The 27295-nt window shown below is 42.6% G+C and overlaps 1 protein-coding gene across 1 annotated transcript in view; it reads right to left on the bottom strand.

Annotated features, from left to right (window-relative positions):
- Positions 1-14794: 14794 nt before the first annotated feature.
- The window catches only part of tfap2d (transcription factor AP-2 delta (activating enhancer binding protein 2 delta)), a 74067-nt gene continuing 61566 nt past the window's right edge, over positions 14795-27295 (bottom strand). Inside the window, exons 7-8 of the mRNA XM_072277603.1 lie at positions 20180-20293; positions 14795-15014 (exon numbers count right to left, since the gene is read on the bottom strand). Coding sequence (XP_072133704.1) covers positions 14795-15014; positions 20180-20293 — 334 coding nt within the window. The remainder of the gene's footprint in view (positions 15015-20179; positions 20294-27295) is intronic.

Below are 27295 nucleotides of genomic sequence, written 5' to 3'. Positions count from 1 at the left end.
GAGCATAATGCATATATACATATTTTTTTTTCTTATTTTTACTGGAAATGCTCTATAACTATCAAGTTCCTGAACCAGTGTGGGTAACTTCATTCACCTCAACTCTGAGTTGATTCCACAGCCTATGAATTCACTTTAAAGAACTTTACAACTCATATTTTCACATTCGTCTGTCTATCTATCTATTTATGTCTATTTATGGATTTATCTGTCTGTTATTTAATTACTATTCACATGTTGGTTGTTTGTCACCTATTGTGTGTAGTTTTTCATTGATTCTATTGTATTTTTTTGTTCTACTGTGAATGCCTGTAAGAAAATGAATCTCAATGTAGTATATGGTGATACACCTGCACTTTTATAATAACTCTGTTGTTGAATGGACAATATAAAGTAGATTTGTTCCTGTATCAACTTAATTGCATTGATCAGAGGAGTTAGGTATCACAAATTCCAAATAATAAATACCCATCACCCCACAGTTGTGATTTCTAATGGTGCTGAGGGGACTCCAGGTGAAATATTTCATCTCTCTATGAGTGATGAAAAGTAGCCATTACATATGGGCCTCATGCCTCCTAGTGGCCACCTAAGATTGGTGCTTGCAGAGACATACAAAGAATAGAAGCTGGCACAGGCAAACTTCTGAAGTACTGACCCCTGTAACTATGCATGTTTTTGGCTGCTGTTCAGATGTAACAGTTACACTCAAGCCTCAAACATGATTAATTGCTACCTTATCAAGTAATGTTAAGAGATGATCATTGGAATCTCCCTCCCCCAACTATTTATACCAAAGGCATGAAGTGTTGTTGAGGATCCCTACCACCCACCCCACAATCTCTTTGTCCCTCTACCAGCAGGAAGGAGGTACAGGAGGGTCAGGACTAGGACTGCCAGACTGGGTAACAGCTTCTTCCTTCAGGCTGTGAGACTAATGAATACCCCGCCACCACTGAGGTCTTGTCACTAGGACAGCGAGCTGTTTACTGCTTACCTGTGCTATGTACTTCACATGAATTTTGAATTAAATTTTATTAACCTATAGTATAATATTTTGGTTAATATGCTGTGTGTGATAGGTTTTGTGGGTGCACTGTCGTCCAGAAGAAGATTGTTTTGTTTGGTTGTATACATGTACAATCAGATGACAGGCGACAATGAACTTGAACTTGAACTAATATTAGTTCTTTTTTCCTCCCTTAAACTCATAACTGGGTGGCATGGTAGTGCAGTGGTAGCCACCCTCCAATCCACAGGCACTGATCCTGAATCTATAGAACATTGGAAAGTGATTACCAATGCGTCCACGATTTCTAAAGCCACCTCCTTAAGCACCCTGGGATGCAGACCACCAGGTCCCGGAAGCATGGCGACACCTGCAGGCTGTACCCAGCATAATCCTCGGACTGTGTTGGTTATTGATGCAAACAATGCATTTCACTGAATGTCTTAATACACATGTAATAAATGAGGGTCAGCTTTTAACCAAAGCAAATTCAATTGTCTTTTGTGAGCAGGCTAGAGGCTGTTGGGATGGTGGTGTGATTGGGCTGTGGAGAAGAGGGGTCTGATGTGAAATTGATGCAGAAAGTTCAGAAAGTGAATGTTAAGTTAACACTGAGAATTAAGAAAAGAAGACATCAAAAATCAAATGTTATTATACTGTCCCCACAGCCATTGAAGAAATAATAGTTACCCAATAAAAACTGAAACACTGTTGGTATTGGGATTGGTTTATTATTGTCGCATGTACTAAGATACAGTGTAAAGCTTTTCTGGCATGTTGTTCACACAGATCAGATCATTACACAGTGTATTAAGCTAGAAGAAGTCAAAGCAATAACTACTTTGCTTCAATCGCTGTGAAATCCTTCACCTATGCTGCGAAATTGCAAAAGACCTTGTCATCTCGTGAAGAAAATACTGAAATTGCTGGTTCTTTGGAAGTGTGTAATCTAATTGATGCACAGAATGACAAATCAAGAGATGAAGCTGCTATTCACAGGTGAAGCTCGTAACTATAATTAGTGACCTGATTTGGTCCCAGCACATAGATGTGGGTGTTAAACAGTCATTTACTTAGTAGGTGTTATACTCATTATGTAGACCTGCAAGTCATCTGGGTCTCATAAAAATCAACATAACTGCCAATGCTTTGAACAAACATTTTAAATCTTTCAAAGACATAATAAACTAACATACAGATTAGGTAGAGCTCTTCAAATCTTCTCTACCATGTTATAAGACCATGGTTGATGTGACTGTAACCTCTCCTCAGCATTTCCAGCTTCCCATGGTAACCTTTCACCTTCACGTTAATCAAGGATCTATTATATTCAAAGATGCTGCTATCAACATCACCTTTTGTTCCCACGTTTTATTTTAAAACATTATGCTTAATATACATGGTAATCATGTTTTACCTTTTCCTGGTTTCCCCCTTTTTTTGGGTTTTAAATTAAATATGCACCTCACAGGCACTGCTTTGAATCATAGAACATAGCACATTACAGCACAGTACAGGCTTTTTGGCCTACGATGTTGTGCTGACCTTTTAACCCATTGCAAGATCAATCTACATAGCCCTCAATTTTTTCCAACATCCATGTGCTAATCAAAGAATCTCTTAGGTACATCAGTGTGGTATGGAAACTGCAGGGTATTGGGCTAGAAGACTTGACAGAATCTCCAAGAGGATAACCAGGGTCTCCCCCCGTCCCCCCCCCCCACCGATTGGTGACATTTACTGGGGACATTGTATACGAGGGTCTGAAGCATTGTTGATGTTTTCTACCACCCACCTCACAATCTGTTTGACCCACTACCAACAGGAAGGAGGTACAGGAGCACCAGGACTAGGACAGTCAGACTGGGTAACAGCTTCTTCCCTCAGGCTGTGAGACTGATGAATACCCTGCAACCACCGAGGTCTCGTCACTAGGACAGCGGACTGTTCACTGTTTACCGTTCACCTGTGCTGCGGGCTACATGAACTTTGAATCATATTTTTTTAGCTTATTTGTGGTAATATTTTATTTCACGTGCTGTCTGTGATACATTTTTTTGCGGGTACATCGTGGTCCAGAGGAACGTTGTTTCATTTAGTTCTGTATATGTACAGTCACATGACAAAAACTTGAACTTAAAGTGTCACTAGCAGGGGTTCCCAACCTTTAATATGCCACAGGTGCCTACCATTAACCGAGAGCTCCGTGGACCCTAAGTTGGGAACCCCAGATACTAATGTATCTGTCTCAACTACTACACCTGCCAGCATGTTATATTCACCCACCACTCTCGTGGAAAACCTATCTCTGACATATCCCCAGTATTTTCACATTATAAGTATGTCCTCTGGTTTTAGCCAGTGCCACCCTGGTTGTAAGGTGTTAGCTGTCCACTGTATCTACGACTCTTAATATTTTATTCACAAATTGTCTATAAGGGTCTCATGGTGACGTTCCACATAGGAAGGTTCAATGGTGCAATGGTTCAATTTAATTGTTGAGAAGATGGCGGCGTGACGCAGCACGCAGCGGCCACTCCGGAATGAATATCTGTTATCTGTCAAGCAGGATGCCGTGTACAATCCTGATTTGATGGAGACAGACGTGAGAAGCATGGAGGAAAATCTGGTGAAACTTCTGAAATGCCTGTTTCGCTGTTGCTGCTACTGTGCGATCCAGAATCTCCAGAGGGGAAGGCCCGAAATCCTCGGCTTTGCCTGTTGCTTGGTGGCTGGGGCCGGGGTCGCAGTGCTCGGCAGAGATGGCGCTCGGTGCTTGGTGTCGGAGGGCTGGTTGCAGGCTCGAAGTTTTTCGACGGACTCAGAGTCGGACTGTGGTTGGGTGCTTCCAGGGTGCTGCATCGGCAAGTTTGCGGCACTGGAGGTTCATGGCAGGGAGAGTTTTTTCTTCCTTCTACCGTCTGTGTGAGATGATGGGGCTATCAGGACTTTGAGACTTTTTTTTACCGTGACCATGGTCTGCTCTTATCAAATTACGGTATTGCTTTGCACTGTTGTAATTATATGTTATAATTATGTGGTTTTTGTCAGGTTTAGTCTGGGTTTGTCTTGTGTTTCTGTGATATCATACTGGAGGAACATTGTATCATTTCTTAATGCATGCATTACTAAATGACAATAAACGAGGACTGAGTGTCCTCATAATCTAATCTAATATAATATAATATTAGAGAATGTATCCAGTATACAACCTGAAATCCTTACTCTTTGCTGACATCCACAATACAGGAAAGAACCCCAAGGAATAAATGACAGGAAAACCTTTGAACCCTCAAACCCCTCCCCACTCCCACACGCAAGCTCTAGCAAAAGCATCACCCCCCTACCATGCAAGAAAGAGCAAAGCCCACAGAGACCATGATCTAGAGGCCATCAAAAATTACTGCCCATCCCACCACTTTGACATCTCAGACCACGTCTCTCTCCCACTAGCAAAACAGAGAGAGAGATATCACTCCTGCAACAACGGCTCGCTGTTTCGATGTTACAGTGTGCCGGGTCGATCGTTCGAGCTTCCTGACCTGAGGACCAACAGGCTCTCACATCCAGAGAGAGAGAGAGAGAGGGAGGGAGAGAGAGATCACTTCAAGTGCAAGGGCCTTCTTTTGCCAGCAGCATACAATACCTGCTGACTTGATGTTTCAATCTCTCACCACACAAGTTAGCAACATCGGTGAGGAATTGGGTCGTCTCCCGGGTCGCACCCCGAAGGTGCGTCTGGAGGTATCGAAGCACCAGGCTGCTGGGTGAGTCCGGGGGTGAGAACCCACCACCCGTGCAGAACCATGGTTTGAGCTGCACATGGGAAGGTTCTTTAACTCTGTAACTCTTACATTGGAACCCATCATCCTGTGCATCGCATTGTGCCACAGTGGGGCACCAATGACACACATGATGGCCTCAGAATTATTTTAATGTATTTTTTTGTGAGCTTAGATTAACATTAGAGCTGTTCATTGATTCAGTCATCCAATTGAATTGAAACCATGCTGACCAGTTTCTGAAAGTAAGTGTCAGAACCTATAACTACCCAGCCAGGAGGAGATTATGTGAATGGAAGCAATTAGGATTTAGCGATGTTCCTCTCACAGTTGGAGAGGGGGAGCGGACAAGAAAAGTTCAAAGTTCAAAGTACATTTATTATCAAAGAATGTATACCACATACAACCTTATAATTCGCCTTCCACAAGACAAAGAAACACAGAAGAACCCAGTAAAACCCCCACACAACAAAGACCGTCAAACACCAAATGCAAGAAAAAATAAAATAGCGCAAGCAATATAAAGGAAACAAATAACACACAGAACGTGAACCGTAGAGTCCCCAAAAGTGAATCCACAATCGCAGAGCCAGTTCAGTGCTGACTGCGTGCTGATGGCTGCAGGCCACAGGTGCAGAGTCAGTTCAGCACTGAGCTGAGCAAAGCCTCTCAGAGTAATGATAATGAACAGAAGTCAGAATTATGTCCTTGCTATCCATGTTGCAGCCAGTGCGTAGTTAATTCTTGAGTGTTGACTGTGCACATTCCATTTCAATGCAGAATGAACTAAAAAAATTACCTCGCGGAATTACAATGCAAACACTGCGGGCGAAGAGCAGCGAGGATGTAGACGGGTGACCCCACAGGTGGACGAGACACCCTGAGATGGCAGGCTCCCTTAATCGGAGGTCCGTGCATTCTGGAGGCCCGAGACTGGAGGCGGAAGGGCAGATTAGTGAGATCTGACGCAGATTGGGGGACCACTTTGTCGAACACTGCTGCTCCATCTATAAAAGGCAGGATTTCCCAATGGTCAACCATTTTAATTTCTATCCCTATTCCCATTCCTACATGTCAGTCCATGACCTCCTCTTCTGCCATGATGAGGCCGCCCTCAGGTTGGAGGGGCGCCATCTCATATTTCTTCACATTAGCCTCCAACCTGGTGGTAGGAACGTTGATTTCTCCAACTTCTGGTTATCTTTCTCCCTTCCACTTCCCTCTTCTTCAATTCCACGTCTGGTTCCCCCCCCCCCACTTACTTCTTACGTCTTCTCTTCACCTGCCTATCACCTCCCCCAGATCCCCCCTCCTTCCCTTTCTGTCATGATCGAATTTCCTCACTTATCAGATTCCTTCTTTTCCAGCCCTTTGCCTTGTCCACTTATCACCTCCCAATTTCTTACCTCACACCCCTCCTCCACCCACCTGGTTTCACCTAACATCTTCTAGCTTGTCCTCCTTCCCCTCCCCCACATTCTTATTTTGGCTTCTTCCCCCTTCATTTCCAGTCCTGATGAAGGGACTTGGCCCCAAAACTTCATCTGTCTGTTCATTTCCATGGAGGCTACCTGACCTGTTAAGTTCCTCCAGCATTTGGTGTGCGAGTACAGAGTTTAAAGCACCATCATCGGTGAGTCTTGGGATCTTTAGTAGAGATCGAAGCCCAAAGGTCAAAGCCTGAAATCAGCAAAGACCAGAGACTGGGAGTCCACAAGTCTACTGGAGAAGATGGAGACCCAATGTCTGAGAGTCATGCAAGTCCACTTGAAGTCCAGAGCTGGCCCATCCTGGAGATGGAAGCCTGTCTGTGTGTGTGAGTAGGTGGGAGGGAGAAAATGGGCTTGTTCTGCTGAGCATTGTGGTCATGCTGCGTTGGAGGTGGAATGTGTGGTGATACTTGCCGGCTGCTCCCAGCACAGCCTTTTTGTTAGTACAAATAACAGATGCATGGTATAAATAAATTAATGTGAATCTAAATCTGAATTTGAATACCCATTTCCTGTCAGAAGATCAAGGCATTGCATTAACATCAGCCAGAAATCATTTGTTACCTCTTTGGGTATGGAAAGAGAGCTAAGGCCATTTTTGGGAGAAAATATAAGATCTGGCTCATATAAATGCAAAAATATGAGGCAACACTCATCCTGATGAAGGGTCTCAGCCTGAAACGTTGACTGTTTATTCCTCTCCTGACTTGTTGAGCTCCTCCAGTATCTTGGCTGTGTTGCTCTGGATCTCTAGTATCTGCAAGATCCCACAATCCGTGATAGAATCAGGTTTATTATCATTGACATACAAAATGCCATGAAATTTGTAATTTTGTGGCAGCAGTACATGAACAACATCTATCTGTAAGTTACAATAAGAATGAGTGAATAAATAAATAAACAGACAAATAAATAATAAAGAAATAGAGCAAAAGAGACATCAAGTGAGGTCTTGGGTTCATTGTCTGTTCAGAAATCTGATGGCAGAGGGGAAGAAGCTGATCCTAACACATTGAGTTTGTGTCTTCAGGCTCTCGAACCTCCTCTTTGATGGTAGTAACAAGAAGAGGGCATGTCTTCGGTGATGAGGTTCTTTCATAATGGACCTTTTTGAGGCACTGCCTTTTGAAGATGTGCTGAAGGGTAGGGAGCTAGTGCCCATGATGGAGCTGGCTGAATTTATAACCTCGTGAAGGTTAACTTTCTGATATTTTGTGTTGATGGGAAATGTCACCTGCTGGAAGAATGTTTCAGAAATATTTATGGGCATAGTGATTAAAAGATGGTACCAAATTGGGTTGGTAAGTTTGCTGATGACACAAAGGTTGGGGGTGTTGTGGATCGTGTGGAAGGCTGTCAGAGGTTACAGCGGGACATTGATAGGATACAAAACTGGGCCGAGAAGTGGCAAGTGGAGTTCAACCCAGGTAAGTGTGAGTTTGTTCATTTTGGTAGGTCAAATATGATGACAGAATATAGTATTAATGGTAAGATCCTTGGCAGTATGGAGGATCAGAGGGATCTTGGGATCCGAGTCCATAGGACACTCAAAGTTGCTGCGCAGGTTGACTCTGTGGTTAAGAAAGCATACGGTACATTGGCCTTCATCAACCATGGGATTAAGCTTAGGAGCCGAGAGGTAATGTTGCAGCTATAGAGGACCCTGGTCAGACCCCACTTGGAGTACTGTGCTCAGTTCTGGTTGCCTCACTATAGGAAGGACGTGGAAACCATAGAAAGGGTGCAGAGGAGATTTACAAGGATGTTGCTTGGATTGGGGAGCTTGTCTTATGAAAATAGGTTGAGTGAACTCGGCCTTTTTCCCTTGGAGCGACGGAGGATGAGAGGTGACTTGATAGAGGTGTATAAGATAATGAGAGGCATTGATTGTGTGGCTATTCAGAGGCTTTTTTCCCAGGGCTGAAATGGCTAGCATGGGAGGGAACAGTTTTAAGGTGCTTGAAAGTAAGTACAGAGATGTCAGGTGGGAATCTTTTGCACAGAGTGGTGAGTACATGGAATGGGCTGCCGGCGACAGTGGTAGAGGTAGATTAGTTAGGGTCTTTTAAGAGACTTCTGGACAGGTACATGGAGCTCCGAAAAACCCTAGGGTAACCCTAGGTAATTTCTAAGGTAAGGACATGTTCGGCACAGCTTTGTGGGCTGAAAGGCCTGTATTGTGCTGTAGGTTTTCTATGTTTCTATGAATAAAATTATAAAGAAAATGTTTTCATTCCTACCATATCTGCAACATGTGATACTGGTAGCAATGAAATAGACCCATGTTCTGCCAGTTTTCTGTAGGATTCAGTTGTCCGTAATTAGAAGGCAATACCAGGGATATTCCTTCATCATATGGTGTTCTTACAGTCTGACAGATTATACAGTGTATATCTAAACCCGGGTTCAATTCCACTGCTGTGTGTGAGGAGTTTGCTTGCTCTTGTTGATATCCTCTGGGTGTTCTGGTTTCCTCCCACATCTGAAAGATGTAGTGATTAGTAAAGTAATTGATCTCACAGGTGCAATTGGGTGACACAGATTCACTGGGACAGAAGGACCCATGATTACGCTCTATCTCTAAATAAATGAAAAGCAAAACATGTAAACAGATTGCATATTTTCATTCACTTTGTTTTTTTTATATCTGCTTTGGTGAGACATAAATTCATTTTCAGCCCAGTGTTACCTTTATCAGCTTGCATTGATTTCTGGTACTGAGAAATTCCTTGTAGTATTTCTATGGCTGGAGTTACTGCAAGCTTTTACATCTAGGCTGTTTATTGTTGAAGAAGTATTAGACTGAACTCTCATTTCATACATATAGGTAGAATCCAATGAAGTGTCACTTTGTGTTGGACAATATTGACAAATGCTGTTTTATTTTATCTATTTATTTACAGTGTGGGACAGACCCTTCTGACCCTTTGAGCTGTGCTGCCTGGCAACCCACCTATTTGACACTCGCCTAATCACAGGAGTACTTACAATGACTGACTAACTGATTAATCGGTACGCCTTTGGACTGCGGGAAATAAAAACAGAGAACCTGGAGGAAACCCACGTATTCCACAGGGAGAAGGTACAAACTCTTTACAGATGGTGCCAGAATTGAACTCCTAACACTGGAACTGCCCGAGCTGTAACAGTGCTCTGCTAAGCGCTATGTTTCTGTGGCCTGATTTTCATTGCTTCGATCTCTTGGTTTTGGAAGGCAAAGAATTGCTACCGGTGAAGCCCGAACCCTCCGAGAAAGACTGAAGACGTTGCTAGATGACATGGAACAGCATTCAGTTGAATACTTAAGGAGTTGATGTCACCAAAACAGGGGGTCTGTGTGGGACGGCACAAAGGGGTTTGTTTTCCTGTCATTTTATTTAATTATTGACATTCAGTGCTGAACAGGCCGTTCTGACCCTTCGAGCCTCACTGCCCGGCAACCTACCTATTTAACCCTAGCCTAATCATGGGACAAATTACAATCACCAATGAACCTATTAACCAGTACACCTTTGGACTGTGTGGAAGGAAACTGGAGCACCCGGAGGAAACCCACGGATTTACGGGGAGAACGTACAAGCTCCTTACCGACAGCGGCGGGAATTGTACCTGGGTTGCTGGTGCTGTCGGGCGTCGTGCTAACCACTACGCCACCCTGCTGTTGCTTGCTGTGTTCCGTTTTGTTGTATTCTGTACTGCTCTGCCAAACACCATGGGCATGTTGTGTTGGCAACATTCGCGGGCTTCCCCCGGCATATGCTCAGGTTGCGCTGGTTGTTTGCACAAACGGTGCATTTCAATGCGTGCTTTGATGTATGTGAGATAAATAAATCTGAAGCTGATTTTTTTTTTATTATTTGTGAACGAGTGCACACATATATTAGATTACAAATACAACAGTTCATATACACTACATATTGTAGAATGCAACTGTAGAAAACGAGCAGCCCGCACCGTGTGAGCTGCGACACTTCTTTAATTTACATTGAGAAAACCAAGCTTCCATTCTGCCAAAAACCCTGATTAACCACTGTGCATTCACCAAATCTCAGAGGCATCTCACCAGGCCGTAGGCTGTCTTACCCCTTCATGTTCTGAATGTTTAGGATAACAGTACCATCTTAAATCACATGAATATTACAATTTCATTCTAATTTCCTTATTTCAGGTATGGGAGTATTTACTCTGTATTTTTTTCCTTCACAGTTTTCCTTAATTTCCATCTCTGTTTGCCCTCTGTTCCTTCGGCTGATGCCTTCAGATGGGGAGGAGATGCAGACTAGACTGTGACTGTCACCATGAACATTGCCAAGCCAATTACATGATTAGCTAAACAACACCAACCCAATTCAAAATTGTTTAATGTCCTTTCCTGTACACAAGGTTAAAGGAGAATGTATTGATTGTTACTCATTTGCATGGTTAGCTAAATAAAGGTTAGCTTGGCGCCAGAATGGGAGAAGGGTCGTCCCTTCTCTGTTCTCTGAGCTTGTAGGGTGAACTCAAAGCCCTTTTACTTAATGCGTGGAAGATCAGATTGCTCGAATACATACATCTACAGTCTTTGGGTTCTCCTGCTGTCCTGCATGGGCAAGCGCTTAATGTCCCTTTGCTGTGAAAGCTTTGTGTTTTGAAAATATAACAAACACAAACATGAAAATGTTCAAGAATTAAATGGTGGCTAGAAAAAAGATATCTATAAATCTGATGTAGTGGGCACCACTGGGCAATACAAAGCTCAGAAGAGGAGTTATCATTCCTGGTTAATGACATAAATCCGTTTTCACCACAACTTTTCAAAATTTGTATAGTAAGAATATATAAATAACGAAGTGGTAATGGACCCTGGTGATATTCATAACTTATTTAAAGAAATAACCATGTTCAAAGGAAAACCATATTTTAGGTAGGAGTCATAATTTGTGAGGAAAGCAGTGGCTTGTCAGATTTGCTTCCTACAAGGCCTTCCAGTCCGCTAATGTCATTAATAATCCCCGTTCTCCAAGGCCCAAGTCAGAGTTGGTCATTCGGACTCTCTAGTCTTTGAAATAAATCAACGTGAAGCAAAATAAAATAACGCAAGTATAGTTGAGTAGCCAAAGGGGATTAAAAAATAGGCATATATTTTATCTGTTATAGTTTACTCTGGACACAGCATGCAACAAAACCATATTTCAGCAAAGCATTAGTAAAATGATTTGTTATTTTGAGAATGTTAATGAAACATAATCCTTTCCATTGTATTTCTATCTGTAATTAATAAAGTGTTTCACGATTAAAGGCAGAGAGTTTGCGATAATGACTGCTCTGGCACCAACTGTGATCTTCTTCCTAGAAACAATGGTAGGAACTGGAACTACTTTCTCTCCTCTTGGCCTCTTACTCAGTCTCACCTTCTGGATCAAATGAGTGAATAAGTCCACAGCAAAATGTCATTCCATTGAGGGAGTTTTGTCATGTACAGTTCACTTATGATCCCTTATTTTTCAAGATATTATAATGGAGGGCTATGTAGGAGGGAAGGATTCGATTGATCTTCGAGTGGGTTAATAGGTCAGCACAACAAAATGGGCTGAAGGGCCTATATTGTGCTGTACTGCTCTATATTCTATGTTTATTTTCCTTAAATTTCATCCCGAAGGTCAATCTGTCTATTATTTGTCGTGAGGCCATTCGGCTCTAATGACTGTAAAGGTCACCAACATCATAAACATAGGGGATTCTGCAGGTACTGGAAATCCAGAGCGGCACAAACAAAATGCTGGTCAGGCAGCATCTTAAGGAGAGGAATAAACAGGACCTGGCCAAAAGGACTCCCTCTGAAATATCGACCATTTATTCCCCTCTCCCCGTGACCGCATGGGTTTCCTCCGGGTGCTCTTGCTTCCTCCCACAGTCCAAAGGCGTACCGGTTAATGGGTTAATTGGGCATTGTAAACTTTCCTGTGATTGGACTGGTGCTAAATGTGGGGGGGTTGCTGGCCGGAAAGTCCTGTTCTGTGCTGCACCTCCAAATAAGTAAATAAGTAAATATTGTGGTGTGTCTTTTGAATGCTTGGCCTTTGAACACACCGCAGTCAACAATGCACTGACAACGTCTCCTCCCATGTTGATGAAATGTTTGCAAGTAAATTGCCAAGACTGGAGAACGACTCAACCCAACCATCAGCAACCTGAGCTACACATGTTCTGAATTATTTCCAAGGTGATTCGGCTTGTAAGTTTCGATCTATCTATTTATTTAGAGGTACATCACGGAACAAACCCTTCTGGCACACTGCCCAGTAACCCACCTATTTAACTTTAGCCTAATCACAGCATAATTTTGATAATAACCAATGAACCTACTAACTGGTATATCCTTGGATTGCGGGAGGAAACTGGAGCACCTGGAGGAAACCCTTCACTGATAGGAAGGGCACACAAACTCCTTACAGACAGTGCAGGAAATGAACTCCAAAAAGTGATGCCCCAAGCCATAATAGTGTCACGCTAACCGCGATACTACACAGGCACTCCTACATCAAACATAAACTTCAGGAAACGCTGACTGAACCGAATCCAAATTCTGCCAATCCCAAATTCCACAACAATCAGAGGGAGGGGTTTCTGGGTCTGACACTTCCTGACCTGCTCCCGCACACAGACGAGATATGTGAGCAGAATTAGGCTTGAACACCAGAGAGAGGGGTTTCCGGGACTGACACTCCCTGACCTGCTCCCGCACACAGACGAGATATGTGAGCAGAGAGAAAAGAAGCACATATGTAGACTCAGTGGCTGCATTTAGAAGGGTCAGAATTTGTTTTGTGACAACCCATTTACTATTTTAAAAGGAAATTAAAATCCAGATTCATACAGTTGACAGAATTTCAGCTTTGTAACTGCCATGCAGGGATTCAAGCTTGTGTCTCCAGACCATAAGTCCAGGTCACTGAATGCTGATACTTAAAATTCCTCCACATCCTTTGAAGACATAAAATTGTACAGCAAATTATCTCGGTGTTTCATGCATGTAACGCTGGTCATATCGCCTGACCGGGCACTTTAAATGATCGGGACATAAAAAGGATTGTACATATTAGAGATCTGAACAAAAATAGCTTTAAGTTCTATAAATGAACGCAGTAAACTCGTCATTTTCAGGTAGGAACATAACACTTCTGATATGAAGATAAGAGATTCTGCAGATACTGGAAATCCAGAGTAACAGATGCAAACTGCTGGAGGAACTCAGCAAGTCAGACTGCATCTACGGAGAAAAATAAGGAGCTGATGTTTTGTGCTGAGACCCTTCATCAGGACTGGAAAGGACGGGGGATGAACCCAGAATGTGAAAGTGGGGGGAAGGGAGGGAAGGTATACATACTGGAAGGTGATAGGTGAATTACGCCCCCCCCCCCCACCTTCTTATTCTGGCTTCTTCCCCCTTCCTTTCCAGTCCTGAAGAAGGGTCTCACCCTGAACCGTTGACTCTTTATTCATTTCCATCGATGCTGCCTGACCTGCTGAGTTCCTCCAGCATTTTGTGCAAACTTTAGGTACCTGTGAGCCCCAATGAAATGATGGATGTAATATAGGAGCCTTCATTTTCCTCCGATGCAGTTGAATATTTTCCTTTTAATTTTCTGGAACGCCATTACCTGTCATTTAACACGTGAGATAAATACTTCTTTTCCTGAATTTTAGTGTGTTTTAATCTTTTCGGAGTATTAAATAACAGTTCTCTAAAATCAGATATATCATTATGGAATGATAACAAGTTTTATCTGTGATCCAACTTCAGTAATGTTATTTTCACATATAGAACACTATAAGATACACAGATGCTTAATTTCATTCTGCTAAAAAATCAGATGTCATAATAAGTGATGAAATTAGGTTCAAATTGAAAATGCTCAGAGGTCATATTGCCAGCTACATGACACGATGACTTTTTTATAATCAATGTTTGACTGTAAGGTGAAGATATCATAAATAATTGGAAGGTTTATCAGCCTTTGTTTTACTGTCTTATTATGACACACCAGTAGGAATATGATGGGTTCAAACCTCCGCAGTTATTTCAGCTTTTGCTTTTATCTCACCCTTTGAGAACCAGGCCAGAGCTTGAATGGTCTTCGATCTTTCCGACTGCAAAATTGGAAAACTGAATCATTTTGCCACCCTTGTTTCAGGAGCTACCCGGGCCTCCATGCTCCTAAGAAATTGGAGGTCGGATTAAGTAACATGAGGTGAATATTGAGCTGATTTCATGGTGTAGGTTGTTAACTGAAAGAGGATACTTCACTTTAGGATCCAGTGATTAAGTTGTACTGTGTATCACTATAAATACTATACAAACAGCATGACTGTGCACAAAATATTTCAAATACTGTAAAAATAGTGACTCCCGCATTGAGCTTTTTGTTTCTCCCGTTTAGTCTTCCTACAAGAGAAGCGGACGCCCTGTTGGAAAAAGTGGACTTCAGTAGCAGGAAAGCTCTGGCGACCCTGTAGTTCATTCACCGAGTTCATTCTGTCTTCTCGACCTTGCTGTCTTTCTGCGATGGGTCCAAGCTCTTCCGCAGCGACGCCTTCTCTGTGTTGCCGTTGCCCTGGCTGTTCTCCGGTGAGCCTCCGTTTTTAGTAACTGTGTGCTTATCCAGATAATTTAGCATTTCACTGAGGACGGTTTGGAAGCTGCTGAGAGCAGCACAGATAGCAGGAGTGCCAAATCCATGTGTGATCAGGCTGCATCAGAATTTAAAATACCAAGTGTCAATTCTTATATTTGAGCTTAAAGCTACAGTGCAAACTCATTATTACGATTAAACTATTTTTGGAATCTCATTATGACAAACCGCTTTTCATTAAAGCTGCAGCCATACTCAGCAAGGATCTCAAATAAATAAGGGAGGGAGGGAACGTCAATTCAGACCATGAGAGGCCTGCATTGGGCATTTTCATGCCTTACAAGGCGCAGATTGGAAGTCTGTGTGGGGTGCCACTCCTCGCACAGACACTAGAGCAATGTGTGGTTAAGTGCCTTGCTCAAGGGCACAAACATGCTGCCACAGCTGAGGCTCGAACTAGCAACCTTGAGCTAACTAGACGAACGCCTTAACCACTTGGCCATGTGCCCAACAAATAAATAAAGATGGGTTATTTGGCAGACATAATTTAACAACGATAATGTTAGAATGGTGCAAATAACCACAAACACTCTTCAATATATTAGTGTGAAAAGATGGCGTTAGAATGAATCATTGGTTCTTTCACTACTTGTCACGTTTGAAAGGAAAATCTTACAAAAGGTATTAGACTCAGCCCAGAACATCACAGGTAAATCCCTCCCAACCTTTGGGCACATCCACATGAAAACACTCTCATTGGAAAGCAGCATCTATCATCAAAGATCCTCACCACACAGGGTATGCTCTCTCCTTTTGCTGCTGCCATCAGGTAAGAGGTACAAGAGGCTCAAGAACGGCTCCAACACCATATTCAAGTTTGCTGATCACACCATTGTCGTGGACTGAATCAAAGGTGGTGATGAATCAGCATACAGGAGGGGGATTGAAAATTTGGCTGAGTGGTGCCATAACAACGACCCCTCACTCAATGTCAGGAACCAAGGAACTTTTTGTAGACTTCAGGAGAGGTTCACGACCTAGCCCTTATTGAAGGATCAAGGTGGAGAGGGTTAGCAACTTTAAATTCCTGGGTGTTACTAATTCAGAGGACCCAGCACTTAAGTGTAATTGCTAAGAAAGCACGGCAGCACCTCTACTTCCTTAGGAGTCTGCGGAGATTTGGCATGACATCTAAGAGTTTGACATATTTCTATAGATGTGTAGTGGAGAGTGTATTGACTGGCTGTATCACGACCTGGTATGGAAGCACCAATGCCTTTGAACAGAAAATCCAATAAAAGGTAGTGGATTTGGCCCAGTACAACATGGGTAAAACCCTCCCAACCATTAAGCACATCTACATGAAACACTGTTGTTAGAAAGCAGCATCCATCATCAGATCTCCTCACCACCCAGGCTATGCCCCTTTTCTCACTGCTGCCATCAGGTAAAACGTACAGGAGCCTCAGGACTCGCACTATCAAGGTTCAAAACCAGCTACTACCCTTCAACTACCAAGCTTTTGAATAAGAAGTGATAACTACACTCACTTGCTCATCCATCGAGATGTTCCCACTACCAATGATCTCATTTTAAGGAATCTTTATCTCATTATCTCATGTCCTCATTATTTATCACTGTTCATTTATATTTGCACTTGCACAGTTTATTCTCTTCTGCACTCTGGTTGATCTTTCATTGATCCTGTTATAGTTACTATTCTACAGAGTTGCTGAGTTCTGTAGGAGAATGAATCACAGGGTTGTATGTGGTGACAGGTATGTACTTTGATAATAAAATTTACTTTGACTTTGACGACTGGGTGTCATCAGAATGACAATCCAATATTTATTTAGCATTTATTGTATTTAGAGATACAGTGTGGAACAGGCCATTCCAGTCCACTGCACTGCATCACTCAGCACCACATCTATTTTAACACCAGCCTAATCACAAGGACCAATTAACCTACTAACCAGTACATCTTCAGAGTGTGGGAGCAAACTGGAGCACTCAAAGGAAACCCATACATTCCATGGGGAGGGCGTACAAACGTCTTACGGACGGCACATAGAAACATAGAAAATAGATGCAGGAGTAGGCCATTCGGCCCTTCGAGCCTGCACCGCCATTCAGTATGATCATGGCTGATCATCCAACTTGGACCTCTGTACCTGCCTTCCTTCCATACTCCCTGATCCCTTCAGCCACAAGGGTCATATCTAACTCCCTCTTAAATATCGCCAATGAACTGGCCTCAACTGTTTCCTGTGGCAGAGAATTCCACAGATTCACCACTCTCTGTGTGAAGAAGTTTTTCCTAATCTCGTTCCTAAAAGGCTTCCCCTTTATCCTCAAACTGTGACTCCTCGTTCTGGACTTCCCCAACATCGGGAACAATCTTCCTACATCTAGCCTGTCCAATCTCTTTAGAATTTTATATGTTTCAATAGATCCCCCATCAATCTTCTAAGTTCCAGAGAGTATAAGCCTAGCCGATCCAATCTTTCATCATATGAAAGTCCTGCCATCCCAGGAATCAATCTGGTGAACCTTCTTTGTACTCCTTCTATGGCAAGGATGTCTTTCCTCAGATTAGGGGACCAAAACTGCACACAATACTCCAGGCGTGGTCTCACCAAGGCCTTGTACAACTGCAGTAGTACCTCCCTGCTCCTGTAGTTGATTCCTCTTGCTATGAATGCCAGCATACCATTCACCTTTTTCACCACCTGCTGTACCTGCATGCCCACTTTCAATGACTGGTGTATAATGACACCCAGGTCTCATTGCACCTCCCCTTTTCTTGATCGGCCACCATTCAGATAATAATCTGTTTTCCTGTTCTTACCACCAAAGTGGATAACTTCACATTTATCCACATTAAGTTGCATCTGCCATGAATTTGCCCACTCACCTAACCTATCCAAGTCACCCCGCAGCCTCTTAGCGTCCTCCTCACAGCTAACAATGCCGCCCAGCTTTGTGTCATCTGCAAACTTGGAGATGCTGCATTTATTTCCCTCGCCTAAGTCATTAATATCTATTGTAAACAACTGGGGTCCCAGCACTGAGCCTTGAGGTACCCCACTCGTCACTGCCTGCCATTCTGAAAAGGTCCCGTTTATTCCCACTCTTTGCTTCCTGTCTGCCAACCAATTCTCTATCCATATCAATACCGTACCCCCAATACTGTGTGCTTTAAGTTTGCACACTAATCTCCTGTGTGGGACCTTGTCAAAAGCCTTTTGAAAATCCAAATATACCACATCCACTGGTTCTCCCCTATCCACTCTACTAGTTACATCCTCAAAAAATTCTATGAGGTTCATCAGACATGATTTTCCTTTCACAAATCCATGCTGACTTTGTCCGATCATTTCACCGCTTTCCAAATGTGCTGTTATCACATCTTTGATAACTGACTCTAGCATTTTCCCCACCACAGATGTCCAGCTTACCGATCTATAATTCCCCAGTTTCTCTCTCCCTCCTTTTCTAAAAAGTGGGGTTACATTAGCCACCCTCCAATCCTCAGGAACTAGTCCAGAATCTAAAGAGTTTTGAAAAATTATCACTAATACATCCACTATTTCTTGGGCTACTTCCTGAAGCACTCTGGGATGCAGACCATCTGGCCTGGGGGATTTATCTGCCTTCAATCCCTTCAATTTACCTAACACCACTTCCCTACTAACATGTATTTCCCTCAGTCCCTCCATCTCAGTAGACCCTCAGTCCCCTACTAATATCCGGAAGATTATTTATGTCCTCCTTAGTGAAGACAGAACCAAAGTAGGTATTCAATTGGTCTGCCATATCCTTGTTCCCCATGATCAATTCACCTGCTTCTGACTGTAAGGGACCTACATTTGTCTTAACCAATCTGTTTCTTTTCACATATCTATAAAAGCTTTTACAGTCAGTTTTTATGTTCCCTGCCGGCTTTCTCTCATAATCTTTTTTCCCTTTCCTAATTAAGCCCTTTGTCCTCCTCTGCTGGACTCTGAATTTCTCCCAGTCCTCAGGTGTGCTGCTTTTTCTGGCTAATTTGTATGTTTCTTCTTTGGAATTGATACTATCCCTAATTTCCCTTGTCAGCCACGGGTGCACTACCTTCCCCGGTTTATTCTTTTGCCAAACTGGGATGAACAATTGTTGCAGTTCATCCATGCGATCTTTAAATACTTGCCATTGCATATCCACCACCAACCCTTTAAGTATCATTTGCCAGTCTATCTTAGCTAATTCACGTCTCATACCTTCAAAGTTACCCTTCTTTAAGTTCAGAACCTTTGTTACTGAATTAACTATGTCAATCTCCATCTTAATGAAGAATTCCCCATATTATGGTCACTCTTACCCAAAGGGCCTCGCACGAAAAGATTGCTAACTAACCCTTCCTCATTGCTCAATACCCAGTCCAGGTTTGAACTCTGAAGTTCCAGGCACCAGGTTTGAACTCTGAAGTCCAAACAGTCTGAGTTTTAATAACGACGTGCTAACCACTACCTACTGTGGCGCCCAATAGCCATATCGTGTTGTACCTACCAAGATTCATGAGATTCTGCAGATGTTGGAAATTTTGAGCAACACACACCAAATTCTACAGGAACATATCAGGTCAGGCAGCAGTTACGGTAGGAAAGGAATAATGAAACGTTTGGGCAGAGACCCTTCACCTTCGGCCCAATACGCCAACTGTTCATTTCTTTCTATAGATGATACCTAACCTGCTGAGTTCCTCCAGCACTTTGTGTATGTTGCTTCAGTGTTATCCCAGCTATTACCTACAATGTGCTTGCATTTTTATCTTTTATTTATTTCGCAATGCTTCACAGTAACAGGCCCTTCCAGCTTAACAAGCCGTCATTGCCCAATTACACCATGTGACCTATCAATCTACAAACCCCTACATAGTTGGTATGCTGGAGGATACCCGAAGCACCCAGAGGAAACCCACATGCTCACGGGAGAACCAGTGGACCACTCTTAGTCTGGCCTCTATCCTTTGACCTACTTGACATGGGTGACCCTTCCAAGAGTGTCATGCCTAAGTCTGACTTCTAGCTTGATTATTCTTCTGAAATAGTTTCATAATTGTTTGAGAGATCTTTAATCCAGTTGAGTGGACAGCTATCAGTCAAAACTGTAATGAACTTTGCAGCCACACATAGATGGTTCAGATGAGCAAACCAACTGAGTCATTCTACACTTCTACTGGAGATTTGCTTAATTAGCAAATGGCTGTTTATTCAAAAATATGACAATAGAAGCAATTACCTAAAATGTGTTAAATGCCTCTGTATGTCGAGGTCTAGAATTGGAGTTGGTCTCGAAGATCCCAGAGGTGATCTGTCCTGGCTTAACAGGTCTTGAAATTCCTTACAGATTTGCCTACAAAATAAGAAATAGCATTGTGTGTGAAAGCATCATGATGAATTATTATTTTCCCTTGGAGATTTACAACTGCTTTGGTTTATACAATCTATGACCTGACGTAGAAAAGATTAGGAAAACTCAGCTGACTGAATTGGCACAATGAAGTGGTTTATAAAGCAACTTCTTTTTATTACTCGCTCACATGTTGATCATAAGACACAGAAGCAGAATCAGGCCATTCGGCCTATTGAGTCTGCTCTACCTTTCCACCTTGGCAACTTGAATATTTATTGTCCATCTCTAGTTATCCCAGCACAGACAATAGAGAGATCTCCACCTTAATGCACCCCCAGTCATAAACGAGTCTTGAAGAGTGAGAATGGCTGATTGACTTTCAATTCACGGCAGTCCAGGAGTCTCATAGTTATTAATACTATGACAATCAGCTTTAAATAATTTCTGATTTATTGGACCATCTCAATTTGAATTTGGGATTTTAAAGATTAAAGATTAGCTTTATTTTTCGCACGTACATCGATATATACAGTGAAATGGATGATTAAAAAATAGAGGACTATTTGGGAGGGAGGGTTAGATTGATCTTAGAGTAGGTTAAAAGGTCAGGACAACATCCTGGGCCAAAGGACCTATATTTTGTTGTAATGTTCTATGTTCTATGATATATGTTAGATGAAATGTGTTGTTTGTGACAAGGATGTGCAGGGGCGGCCAGCAAGTGATGCCATATTCCCAGCGCCAACATAGCATGCCCACAAATTAACTTGCATGCCTTTAAATGTAGGGGGAAAGTGCAACCTGAAGGAGGAAATGTATACAGTCACGGGGAGAATGCGCAGACATTTTACGGACAGCAGCGGGAATTGAACCCTGGTCTTAAAGGTCTCAGCGTAAAGTGTTACACTAACCATTACTTTACTGTGCTGCCTCAGTAGTCATGGAGAGATTCAAATTCATGATTCTGGATAAAGTTAAAGTCTGTCCCGAGCCTTGTGGCACATCAGGCCGGTGCTTATGCCAGTTTCTGTGGCGCAAAGTGACTGAGAGTACGAGACTCCCCCCCCCGGATAGGACGCCAGTCTATCGCGACGTTAACCCTCAGCATTTTGCCAGTACCCATTTTCAGCTGGGTGGACTGGAGCAATGTGTGGTTAGGTGCCTTGCTCAAAGACGCAGCACGCTGCCTCGGCTGAGACTCGAACCCACAACCTTCAGATCATGAGCCCAACGCCCTAGCCACTTGGCCATGCGCCATGGATAGAAACATAGACACATAAAAAACAATTTACTTAGAAATTACCTAAGGTTACCCATAGACCTTTATTTTTCTAAGCTCCATGTACCTATCCAGAAGTCTCTTAAAAGACCCTATCGTATCTGCCTCCACCACCGTTGCCGGCAGCCCATTCCACACACTCACCACTCTGAGTAAAAAACTTACCCCTGATATCTCCTCTGTACCTACTTTCAAGCACCTTAAAACTGTACCCTCTAGTGGTAGCTATTTCAGCCCTGGGAAAAAGCCTCTGACTATCCACATGATCAATGCCTCTCATCATCTTATACACCTCTATCAGGTCACCTCTCATCCTCCGCCGCTCCAAGGAGAATAGGCTGAGTTTACTCAACCTATTCTCATAAGGCATTCTCGCCAATCCAGGCAACATCCTTGTAAATCTCCTCTGCACATTTTCTATAGTTTCCACATCCTTCCTGTAGTGAGGTGACCAGAACTGAGCACAGTCCTCCAAGTGGGGCCTGACCAGGATTCTATATAGCTATAAGATTACCTTTGGCTCTTAAACTCAATCCCACAGTTGATGAAGGCCGATGCACCATATACCTTCTTAACCACAGAGTCAACCTGCGCAGCAGCTTTGAGTATCCTATGGACTTGGACCCCAAGATCCCTCTGATCCTCCACACTGCCAAGAGTCTTACCATTAATACTATATTCTGCCATCATATTTGACCTACCAAAATGAACCACCTCACACTTATCTGGGTTGAACTCCATCTGCCACTTCTCAGCCCGGTTTTGCATCCTATCGATGTCTCACTGTAACATCTGACAGCCCATCCACATTATCCACAACACTCCCAGCCTTTGTGTCATCAGCAGATTTACTAACCCATCCCTCCACTTCCTCATCCAGGTTATTTATAAAAATCATGAAGAGAAGGGGTCCCAGAACAGATCCCTCAGGCACTCCATGCAGAATATAACCTGTCTACAACCGCTCTTTGCTTTCTGTGAGCAAGTCAATTCTGGATCCACAAAGCAAGGTCCCCTTGGATTCCATGCCTCCTTACTTTCTCAATAAGCCTTGCATGGGGTAACTTATCAAATGCCTTGCTGAAATCCATATACACTACATCTACTGCTCTCTCTTCGTCAATGTGTTTAGTTACATCCTTAAAAAATTCAATCAGGCTCATAAGGCACGACCTGCCTTTGACAAAGTCATACTGACTATTCCTAATCATATTATGCCTCTACAAATGTTCATAAATCCTGCCTCTCAGGATCTTTTCCATCAACTTACCAACCACTGAAGTAAGACTCACTGGTCTATAATTTCCTGGGCGATCTCTGCTCCAGTTCTTGAATAAGGGAACAACATTTGCAAACCTCCAGTCCTCCAGAACCTCTCCTGTCCCCATTGATGATGCAAAGATCATTGCCAGAGGCTCAGCAATCTCCTTCCTCGCCTCCCACAGTAGCCTGGGGTACATCTCATCCAGTCCCTGAGACTTATCCAACTTGATGCTTTCTAAAAGCTCCAGCACGTTCTCTTTCTTAATGTCTATATGCTCAAGCTTTTCAATCCACCGTAAGTCATCCCTACAATCACTAAGATCCTTTTCCGTAGTGAATACTGAAGCAAAGTATTCATTAAGTATCTCTGCTATCCCTTCCAGTTACATACACAATTTTCTACTGTCACAAATGATTGATCCCATTCCCTCGCGTCTCACCTTCTTGCTCTTTACATACCTGTAGAATGCCTTGGGGTTTTCCTTAATCCTGCTTGCCAAGGACTTTTCATGGCCCCTTCTGGCTCCCCTAATTTCATTCTTAAGCTCCTTCCTTCTAGCCTTATAATCTTCTAGATCTCTATCATTACCTAGTTTTCTGAACCTTTCATAAGCTTTTCTTTTTGGACGAATGGATGGAAAAAACATTTGCTTGTTCAGTCACTTAATTGTTCCATCAGGTATTCAAAGATGCTTTGGAAAGAATGTTACTGAAGCTGAAGCTGAAGCTTCAACTGGTTTGTATTCATGTTACCTCATTAACTCCTCTCCCCCACTGTGTAAAAATCACTGAAATGTTTTGATGAAGGATCCCAGTTGAAAAGTCATCTGTTTAGTCCTCTCCATAGATGCTGCCTGAAATGCTGAGTTCCTCCAGCATTTTGTGCGTACTGCTCTAGATTTCCAGCATCTGCAGATCCTCTTGTGTTTTGATCTACTTTTTGCTTTTACACCCTTCTAAATATTTTATGCTTCTGCTTCAGCTATCAGGACCACTTCCATTTATTGCACATTTGACCATCTTTGGCATTAGACAAGTATTATTCTTAAATTTCTTCTCCAGAGGGCAATGAACTCTCAGAATGCTCACTCAGAGATGGCTGTGGAAGCTCAGTTGTTTAATATGTTCATGGCAGATTGAGAAGTTCTCTTTTGGGATAGTAAGGCATTTAAAGAACATGCAGACAGTATAGAAATGTTTTTTTTCCACTGAGAATGAGTGAGGCTGCAACTACAGGTCATAGGTTAAAAGTGAAAGGTGAAATATTTAAGGGGGAACATCTTCACTCAAATGGTGGTGAGAGTGTGGAATTTCTGAATGTGGGTAAGGTTTCAACATTTAAGAGAAATTTGGATAGGTACATGGATGGGAGAGGTATGGAGGTCTATGATCTGTGAGCAGGTAGTTGGGACTAAGCAGAATATTAGTTTGGCATGGACTAGATGGGCCCAAGGACGTGTTTCTGTGCTGTAGTTCTCTATGACTCAATGGCTCTATGAACGTGATGCAAAGGTGAAAGATCCACAATAACCTTATTGAATTATGGAGAGGCCAAATTATTTATTCCAGCTTCCATTTCTTGTCTTCTTATGAAAATCACCCAATGGATCATGTACTTCAGTTATAAAAAAAGCTTATTTTAATATAACTACATCGATTGGATAAGAGTTTTCAAGCTTAGTTACTACGTTTGCTGATGACTCCAAAATAGGTTGCATAGTGGGCAGTGAAGAAGATTATCAAAAATTGCTGCGTGATCTCGTATGTGGGCCAAGAAATTGCAAATGGATTATATTTCGGATAAGTGTGAGGCTTTTCATTTTTGGCAGTCAAGTAGGACATTCAGAGTGAATGGAAGTACCCTGAGGAGTGTTATACAACAGAGGGCTCTTGGAGTTGAAACTCTTGGTCTTGGAGTTGGTTTACTGAAAGTGCAGTCACAGGTAGACTGGGTGGTGAAGAAGGCATTTCGCATGCTGGGCTTCATCTGTCAGGGCATTGACTAAAACAGTAGGAAGGTGTTGGTGTGTGAGGCAACACTTGGAATATTGCATTCAGTTTTGGTCTCCTTGCTATAGGTAAGATTTTATTAAACTGGAAAGAGTGCGGAAAAGATTTATAGAGAAGAACACGTAGAAACAGGCCCTTCGGCCCAACTAGTCCGTGCTGAAAAACCATTTAAACTGCCTACTCCGAACAATCTGCACTGGGACCATAGCCCTCTGTATCTCTACTATCCATGTACCTATCTAAACTTCTCTTAATCTTTTAAATCAAGTTCACATGGACCACATGTGCTGACAGCTCATTCCACACTCACACAATCTTCTGAATGACGACGTTTTCCCTCATGTTCCCCTTAAACTTTTCACCTTTCATCATTAACCCGTGACCTCTGGGTGTAGTCCCACCCAACAGCAGTGAAAAAAGCTTGCTTGCATTTTCCCTATCTATACCCCTCATAATTTGTTTACCTCTATCAAATGTCCTCTCAATCTTTTATGTTCTAAAGAAAACAGTCTTAACCTATTCACTCTTCGCTTATAACTCAGGTCCTCCACACCCAGCAACATCCTTGTAAAACTTCTCTGCAGGCTTTCAACCTTGTTTACATCTTTCCTGTAGGAAGGTTACCGAAATTGCATTCAATACCCCAAAATAAGCCTCACCAATGTCTTATTCAACTTCAAAATAGCATCCCATCTTCTGTACTCAATACATAGATTCATGAAGACCAATGTGCCAAAAGCTTTCTTTATGACTCTATCTACCTATAATGCCAATTTCAATGAATTATGGACCTGTATTCCCAAATCCATTTGTTCTACAACATTCCTCAGTACCTTACTGTTCACTGTGTAAGGTCTACTCTGGTTGATCCTACTGAAGTGCAAAACCTTGAACTTGTCTGCATTAAATTCCATCTACTATTTTCAGCCCATTTTTTCCAGCTGATGCAGGATTCTCTGCAAGCCATGATAGCCTTCCTCATTGTCCACCACACCCCCAATCTTGGAGTAATCTTCAAATTTGTTGTCCTGTTAACCACATTATCATCCAGATCATTGATATAGATGACAAACAATGGAGGACCCAGCACTAGTCCCTGTGGCATACCACTAAGGCAGGGGCCTCCAGTCTGAAAGGTAACCCTCTACTACCACTCTCTGGCTTTTTCCACAAAGCCAAAGTCTAATCCAATTTTCTACCTCAAACTGAATGCCAAACGACTAAACCTTCTTGACCAGCCTCTCAGGTGAGACTTTGTAAAACGCCTTACTAAAGTCCATGCAGACAACATCCACTCACTTGCCTTCATCCAATTCCCTGGTAACTTCCTCAGAAAACCTCCATTAGATTGGTTAGACATGACCTACCATGTACGAAGCCATGCTGACTATCCTTACTCAGTCTATTGTCTATCCAAACACTTATATATCTGGTCCTTTAGAATACCTTCAAATAACTTTCCCATAACTGCTGTTGCCAAGATCTGAGAGACTGAGTTATAGTGAGAGTGTATAAGAATTAGAGGTGATTTTATAGAGGTGTATAAAATCATGAGGGTCATAAATAAGATGAATCCGCTCAGTCTTTCTCAGGGTTGCGGAATAAAAAAACAGAGGGCATGGGTTTATGGTGACCAGGGAATGATTTAATAGGAACTTGAGGGGCAACCTTTTTTTACACAAAATCTGTGTGAAATGAGCTGTCAGAGAAAGTGGTTGAAGCAGGTGCAATAACACCTTTTAAAAGACAGCTGAACAAGTACATGGATCGGAAAGGTTTAGGTTATGGGCCAAATGCAGTCAAATGGGACTAGACTGATGGACATCTTAGTTGTCATGGACCATTTGGGCTGAAGGGCCAGGTTCAGTGCTGTCAAACTATAAGACCATAAGACTTGGGGACAGAATTCGGCCATTCATCATCATAGCTCATTTATTATCCCTCTCAATCCCATTCTCCTGCCTTCTCTCCATAACCTTTACTACCCTGTCTAATTAAGAACATACCAACCTCCACTTTAAATATATTCAATAACTTGGTCTCCACACAGATCTTCGGCAATGCATTCTACAGATTCACCTCCCTCTCGTTTGGGGTTCCCAACCAGGGCACCAAGGAACCCTTGGTTAATGGCATGGAACAATGTCATAAAAAAAATTGGAAACCTCTGCTCAAGCTAAACAAATTCCTCCTCATCTCCATTCCAAATGGATATCCCTCTAGTCAGATGTTATGCCCTCTAGACCTGGATTCCCTCACTATTGGACATACCCTTTCCATATCCACTCCATCTGTGCCTTTTAATATTCAATAGGATTCAATGAGATCCCCATCATTCTTCTAAACTCCAGTGAATACAAGCCCAGAGCCATCAAGCACACCTCATATATTAAACTTCCCATTCCTGAAATCATTTTCGTGACCTTCCCCTGGAATCTCTCTAGTGTCAG

Source organism: Mobula birostris, chromosome 2 (assembly GCF_030028105.1).
Source record: "Mobula birostris isolate sMobBir1 chromosome 2, sMobBir1.hap1, whole genome shotgun sequence".
Taxonomy (NCBI): domain Eukaryota; kingdom Metazoa; phylum Chordata; class Chondrichthyes; order Myliobatiformes; family Myliobatidae; genus Mobula; species Mobula birostris.
The sequence above is the reverse complement of the archived record's forward strand: the minus strand, read 5'-3'. Positions and strand labels throughout refer to the sequence as shown.